A 7,499-nucleotide genomic window follows, 5' to 3' on the forward strand; every position below is an offset into this window, starting at 1 on the left:
CATACGCAACACATGGTCAATGATGGTGAACTCACAAACATATTCCATTACGTTTTGATTGTATTATTTGAGGTGTAGCATAGACTGCATAAATGTGGGTAGATCCCGAGGCTGATTTCGCCTGATAATACATCTACAGATGGTAGTGATCTCACACTTTGCCCTCTCTCATGTTAGGCTGTTTAATCATTAACAACACAATCATAACAAGTCCAAAGGTCAAAGAAACTATGTATCAAAGGTTATGACAGCTGTACCAATAGATCCCATTACCAATTCACTATTGTTGCACCAAGATGGATGTAAACGTCAATATCGTGGTAAACAGCGATTAAGGGTTAACGAAACGCAATAGTATGAATAAAGGCTTTCAGAGAGAGGATTGCACGCATGCGCTACAATGCGGTAAAAAAAGAAAGAAAAAAAGAGGAGCAGCACAAATAGGCTAGAAGGCGCGTGCGAGTGGGACACCCATCATTGACCGCTCACTCACTGAACAACAGACATTTCTGGAAATACAGCAACATCTAATCGTTGTTTCTGAGGAAATAACAGGCACATTGAATGGTCATTTCATGATTAAGGGACGCCCTTGGAAATATAATTGTCTCTTTCCATCGCATCGAATTCTTTCTTCTGATTTAAAAGGACTACTCAATAAAGTCGGCCATTAGGCTACCCTTGGATAGTACAATTTTCTGCATAAAGCAAACATTTTATGGTGGAATACTAGATACAAAACTAAATTCTTTCAACTATGTGAGTCTTCTGAATGATGCTTATAGATCACATCCTTTCCTTGCCGTCGAATAAACGGTGAAGTAGTCGATCTTAGATAGGCTAATTAAACCATAGCATGTCCTGTTAGTTTAAACCATAGCATGTCCTGTTAGTTAAATATATCGTCTTGTTCCCAAAACGTGGGTCAACAACAAATCAGTTAGAATAGGCTAACCTAGGCAGGGCTACATTATAGTCTCGATAGGGCGGACCGAGATTTTTGAGCAACTTTGTCAAGGTTGGTCTGCGCTGCTCAGTGCGGATTTGTCAGTAGCGTACTGAATCGTCTCAAAATACCTTTAATGGTCTAAATAAAGTATTTCTGAATTAGATCCACGGAAAATATTGATACATAGGTCACATTAAAGGCTAAACTCAAGTTAAGGATTTTATTTTTGTGATTTGCAACTCGTTTATATCAAGTATTTACTGAATACATTGTTTTCGCGTTATTAACCTGTCTTGTTCTTTGGACAGTGTATCGCCATTTTGTGTGATTTTACAAGCATTATTATGCGTCAGCCATTTTGCCCACTTTTATTCAAGCAGTTTCTGGTTGTATAGCTATAGTAGCATACTAATAAGAAACGGCCTGGTGACACTTTATCCGATGAGAAATCTCCTCTCAAAGAAAACGGATGCACCGTAGATCTCCCGAAGACTGATATTGTAATTGGCCCCACACACTATGATCAGCGTCTGATATAAATGACAAAATATGTTTCTACTTATAGCCTAGGCTACTTATAATGCTAGGTATTGAAAGGCAATATTTTGATTAAATGACTGGGTTAGGGTAATAACTTAAGGGATGTTAGAGTTCAGAAAGAAGCACTGCAATCTGTGTTGCTAGATGATGAAATATGCAGGGGTGTATTTCATGTAGGCTAACAATGTCTGAATACACACAATAGGCTAATAGGCTTGAGCCTGAGGTTAAACTGCACCTCAGGCTCATACGCCTGTAGTAGGTCTCTCCCTTATTGAGTGCATTCAGGCCGGCCAGGGGGTGTATCAGAACCAACACAGCCTGCACTGAATAGTGCTGCTATATTTTTCATGTATTTCATGTAGCTGTCAAATACCTTATTACAAAGGTAAGATGATGTGTCATAACACGTTCGTAGTTTATTCTCCCTTTTCATCACATCCACAGTCCCAGTGTGTTTATCCCCTAATGGTTAATTATGGTGGTTTCTGCCAGGGGTCTGCAGTGTCCTTCGGTTCCGTCTGGGAACCTCTTCCCAATCCTCCTACACATACACACACACACACACACACACACGAAACAAAGATGGAATAATAAATTCACTCCAGTGTACTTGGTGGGTATCAGGGTAACAGAACGGGCACCTCATGCGCACCTGGTCGCTGGACGTGGCATCCAGCAGGTCTTTGGTGGGTATCAGACAGCCTGCCTCGCCGAGGAAGCACATGAGGATGTGGAGAACATCTGCCCAGCGACCAACAGTCAGCATCAGGACCATTAATCCCCCTAGGCGCACCCCCACCGTGTGGAGAACCGCCTGGCCACTGGGTTGGTGATGCTGCTCCTCTGAGAGAAAAGTCATTACCATTACTTGCGTTGTGCTTTTTAGTCACTTTACTATATAGGCTATGGTATGCGGCAGTTGTCTGCCTTGCAGTAATGTTACCCAGCTCTCCACAGACTTTCACAGGAGAGTGTTTAACATCCCAGCAATTAATACCTCCCATCTGCTGTCCTGTGCATGTGCAGCCTAAATGAACTGTAGCCTAGGATTACAGTCTTCTGAAATTAAACTACATTTTGCTTTTTGAAACTTGCAGTCTGGAGCTCTCACCCTGCATGTACACCACCAGCAGTGTGTAGCAGATAGTCAATGGTGTCCAGAACCTGAGGGCCTCCGTTGCTGAGAGAAAGTGTTTATTGATGATTGATATGCCAGCCACTGCAGCGACCGTGAAGGTGAGAACAAGGGCCCTGCATAAAAGAGGTAGCAGGGACCTGCCCGATGACAAGAGCATGATGCACACTCCACAGTAGCGCTGGGAGCTGTGGAGTCTGTATAGCGCCGTGACATGGTGCCGCAGGCGAGCGGCCTGCTTGGCCAGGAACCAGCTCAGTGCTGCAGCCAGGAGCAGGCAGAGCCAGCGTTGGGGTGCCCCCTCGTGGAGGAAATGGAGACTGCAGCTGAATGCACAGCCAAGAGAGAACTGGCACTGAACAAGCTGCTGCTGCAGAAACTTACTGGACTCCTGCAGAGGGAAAATTAGATATTTAAAGGTTGACTGACGGGAAATATGAGGGATATTGTCTCAAATTATTGTTTCTGAATTATATAAACATGCAAGGTGCTCACTCGTCCAGCTGTGACCCAAGCTGAGACTGCTCTGAGTGAAAACTCCAGAACCACCAGGGATGATACACGAGAGCCCACAACAGCCAGTATCCCTGTTAGGAACCATAACTGGAGTGTTCCACCCAGCCTAGTTTCAGCACTGCCTTGTGTCTTCTGACTTGGTGACTTCTGGCTTGAAGTGTCTTTACTGCTGCTTTCATCATTACAGCTGTAAGAGAGGGCAAATAGAGAGTGAATTATACTGAAAGGACTGCTTTAAATTCTAGGCCTATAAAACAAAGAATTTATCAGTAGCGCAAAGAATGACTGCAAAATTGCTGATGATTATTAAAGTGTGCCTATAAGCACAAAGAAGAAGAAACAAAACTATGCACTTAAGTGTAGCTTAAGTACCACCTATTCCTATAAAGCTATGTTGTTTGGGGGGTCAAGCTGGTTAGCTAGAATACATGACTGTACATTTAGTAAATGAATTCATTGTTATCTCATGTTTAATGATCATCTTTGTGGAGACATGTTCTCACCTCTCACTCTCTATGAATAAGTGCACTCTCATCAGGTGACAGAGCACTGAGATCCCACATGCGCCAACAAGTCCTGAACAGCAAACAACAAACGATTGTCATCACACATGAACTGTCCAACATGTTTCTAAACCTGACACAGGGCACATATGAGTAATACATTAACTAGCAAACCATGAATACAACATTAACTGGAGCAAGCCTATACGCCAAAGAAACAAATCAGGTAAACTCACCTTGAAGTAAACTCTCTAGTGGATTTGCGTCGAGTGTCAGCCATTCCGGTAAATTCGGGAGGAAAGAGGTAATAAATGATATCATGGTTCACTGTTGAGCGTCGGTCCCTATGCAACGGTTTCGATTTGGTTTGATGTGTTAACACAATCAAACACAATCCATTGAAACGACCATATCACACCATTACAATAGAAGTACGATCCGGAAGTCCTCCTGCAGTGACCAAGAGGTTTACTTTCTTGAACCCTTGAATGAGACAAACCTGTAGCCTATGTCCGTATAGGCCTACTTATCAATGAGCTTTGTGATGAGTTTAGGCATGTGCCCGGTTTCAAAGGTCATTTGGCAGAGTCAACACAGTGGACAGATAGCCCCATGCCAACAACTCTGAAACTGTTAAAATGCATTTATGAGAGACCAGAAGAATTTAAATTAGGTATTTCCATTTTAATTAATGATAATAATTAGGCTACTATTCTACAAAGATACAAAAGTTCATTTCATAATAACACTTTAATTACAGCTACAAAATAAGAATAATTCTAGTTTCTAGTTTCAGTTTTGTTTAACTGATAGTTATCTAATGGTGCTCTGACATTTTTTTGGATTATGGTTTTAGTTTTCAATCAAGACCCTCTTTTCTGACAGTGCATTACTATTCCTTAGTGAGGTAGACTTGTTGATTGATTGTTAATTATCTGGCTCTGGTCTGAAGGATCTAAGTCTACAGTTTGCCTTGATCTCAGAAGCAGAACGGAATCGTTTCATCAGGCATCATTATCTTGTAATGTTCCTCAAACACCGCATGTTCAAGTGAACTGAAATAGTTCTGACAATCTCTGACTTCTCCTTTGAACCACAGATTAACGTGAGATTTGAGGGAATTTGAATACAATCCCTAGCCTCCCACTCACCAACACAAACGCACACTTTTCCTCTGATCTCTGATGATTAAAGGTTGTGTCGGGTATTGTGGAGTAGATAGCCAAGGGACATTCTCGCATGGCTGCAAATATTGTCCTTTGCCTTAAGCCATAAATCATCTCATCTGATACATGCTGTCCCAGGAACCAGCGGTGCCACAGATCTCCTTTGCAGGGTTCTAAGAACAAAACAGACAAGAGCAGAAACAGACATGAGCTGAAATAATCTAAATTGAATATTATTTAGTCATACATAATTTACTGTATGAAGTATGACTTTCTTTGTAAGAAACTTGACAGCAAAGTGTTGGTTTTGAAGCACCACTACAACGGCATTACCTTATTCATGTCCTCGAAGAAAAGGTTCCTCTCTCTTTCCCTCCAGAAGCTCATAACAGGAGCCCCACCCTACTGCACAAAAGGAAAACATTAACTTCAGAAATAATAAAAAACAAAGAAGTGTACATTGACAATAATAGAGCTGGTAATCAAGTGTCGTTTTACGCACAGTCTTTTCATGAATTTGTCCAGATACTGAGGCCAAGGTCCAGGTTCTGTTTGAACTTCATGCCATTAAAATGAAAATATGACACCACATTGTCTTTAATATTACCAGACACATAACTTTTATTTTGCTGAACTGTTGTTCACTACATAATTCAAATGATCAGAGAATAATAATAGTGGGTTGCCAGGCTACCACATTTGCGCCACCACTTGCAGAATGTAGACTACAGTATGTTTTCCTCTCAAAATGTGGTAGGAACTAGGTGGATAGGAAGATTAATAACATGAGGCGATGCCATCTTCTCTAACTGTGTAATCCCTACAAACCAGACCAAAGACAAGGCATAGGAGGAATTATCTAAAGGTAAAAGTCAAATATACACTGTTATTAAGTGGATATAACTACTAACCGAACATGACATCTCAGGGAAAGGCACGCAAACATGTGTTTGGGCACGCCTTAAACACAATATACTGAAGGCTATACAGTATCTCTATGGGTTTCACCCCTCTGCCTTGGGCTGGCCACTTGGCAATTAGCAAGTCTTCTGGGAATGCTGTGAATTTCTCCACTCTATCCTAGTAGGCTCCAGGCTCCCCACACCCCACTTGTTTTCTGGCCCAGGCAGGCACGTCCAAAGAGGTGTCATAGCCTGATAGAAGCCAGAAGCACTACTGATTGATTTATTTTAATATGTCACCAATGATGGTATGCTGTATGACTGAGTGGGACTTTTCCCATTCATCACAGAAGCAAACTATGGGGCGCTGAACTCTTGCATGTGTACGGGTTAGCCAGGCAGGAGATATGATATTAGATATTAAAGATTATTCAGATAACCATAAATAATTCAAATAACTAAAGAAATAAACAACTAGATAAGGCGGTAACATAACCGGATTTGAAAGATCGACACAGCCAATCGACACCTTCGAGTCTGCAAGGCACTATGGGAAGGCAGTGCGGGACAGGTGAGTCTTAAGGCTAGATTTCAAGGCAGTTGTCCAGAGGACAGTGATGAGGTTCGAGCTGCCTGACCTGAGTGTCCGGGACAATGATTGTGGGGTGGGAAGCTCCTGCAGGTAGCTCGGTCTGGTGGAGTTCATGGCCTTGAACACCTGGAGGAGTAGCTTGAAGGTGATCCGTTAGTTTATTGGGAGCCAGTGGAGGAGGCAGAGGACTGGGGTGATGTGCTCTGATGTACAGCAGGAAGAGCAGGGGCCCCAGAACAGACCCCTGAGGGACACCAGAAGTAACGTCTCTGATGCTGGACATGAGGCTGCCAAGGGCCACATATTCTGCATCTGCATGTTTTTCTTATTGGGTTCTTTTGGGAGGAAGCCCTTGAGAAAACGGGGAGAACATGCTAACTCTTCATAGAAAGGCCCAGAGACGCAGGCCCAGAGACGCAGTTCTGAGGCGACAGTACCAGGTACAGTGCTACATGTGAGCAACTTTGGGGATCAGTGCTTTGCTCAAGGACACTTCTGCACACCCCGGGAGTGGGAATCAAACCGGGGACCTTGCGATCCCCAGCTGGCTGCTCTATCTCCCGAGCCACGTGCCGCTCACTCTGATTCAGTGCTTCCCACTTCGGATTGCACTCCACGGATATGGCAACTTGTGTATTGAGGGCTCAATCACCCGCGTTGTTGGTTGAGGGGTACCCCACCCCCCAATCTACATCCTAACTCCACCCCCACAGGTTGACGCCCAGAAACGTCCCAAAGAATGAACAACAGATAAACACACCATCACACATTCTAGTGAGGCCTAAGTGATCATTGAGAGGGATTGACTGGCGCATTGCTCAGCTTGTCACCGGTAGATAAAGACTATGCATGCAATGCTGCCACCTAGGGAATAAGAACGGATACTACGTTAGTTCACATCAAAGAGTATTCAAAGCCTGTAAAATTAGAATTCAAAGCCTGCGAAACCAATGAATTGCCAGGATTTGAGCACCAGATTTTTGCATGAAGTGTCCCAGACTCATAGAGAGATCGGCAGCATGCAGTAACGCAGTTAGCGTAGTGTATCAGTGAAAGAACTCTCATGGATCTGGCTTTGAGACTACCCATCCACTCGCTTGGCTTTACGATCCTGATCACGTGATCTCACATTATAGCAGGGAGGCTTTACAGACATAATTGTCAGTTTGAACTGAAACTTTAAACGGTATATC

At 43.2% G+C, this 7,499-nt stretch overlaps 1 protein-coding gene across 1 annotated transcript; it reads right to left on the minus strand.

The window, feature by feature from the left end:
- Positions 1-111: 111 nt before the first annotated feature.
- tmem82 (transmembrane protein 82) lies at positions 112-4,167 on the minus strand. The gene is made up of 6 exons (XM_084436301.1): positions 3,883-4,167; positions 3,647-3,719; positions 3,123-3,330; positions 2,604-3,018; positions 2,145-2,335; positions 112-2,033 (listed from the first exon to the last, which is right to left on the minus strand). Exons 1-6 carry the CDS (start codon positions 3,965-3,967, stop codon positions 1,962-1,964), a joined length of 1,044 nt encoding a protein of 347 aa, XP_084292427.1. The 5' UTR covers positions 3,968-4,167; the 3' UTR covers positions 112-1,961.
- Between the last annotated feature and the right edge of the window lie 3,332 nt (positions 4,168-7,499).

This window comes from Borostomias antarcticus (assembly GCF_949987555.1).
Source record: "Borostomias antarcticus genome assembly, chromosome: 3".
In the NCBI taxonomy this organism is placed as follows: domain Eukaryota; kingdom Metazoa; phylum Chordata; class Actinopteri; order Stomiiformes; family Stomiidae; genus Borostomias; species Borostomias antarcticus.

Excerpts from the sequence above, each read along its gene's own strand:
- tmem82 (XM_084436301.1), bottom strand. The coding sequence starts at position 3,967 with ATGATATCATTTATTACCTCTTTCCTCCCGAATTTACCGGAATGGCTG. Across the intron at positions 3,331-3,646 it reads TTATTCATAGAGAGTGAGAG|CTGTAATGATGAAAGCAGCA; the intron begins GTGAGAACATGT and ends CCTCTCTTACAG. Across the intron at positions 2,034-2,144 it reads ATGCCACGTCCAGCGACCAG|GAGGATTGGGAAGAGGTTCC; the intron begins GTGCGCATGAGG and ends GTGTATGTGTAG.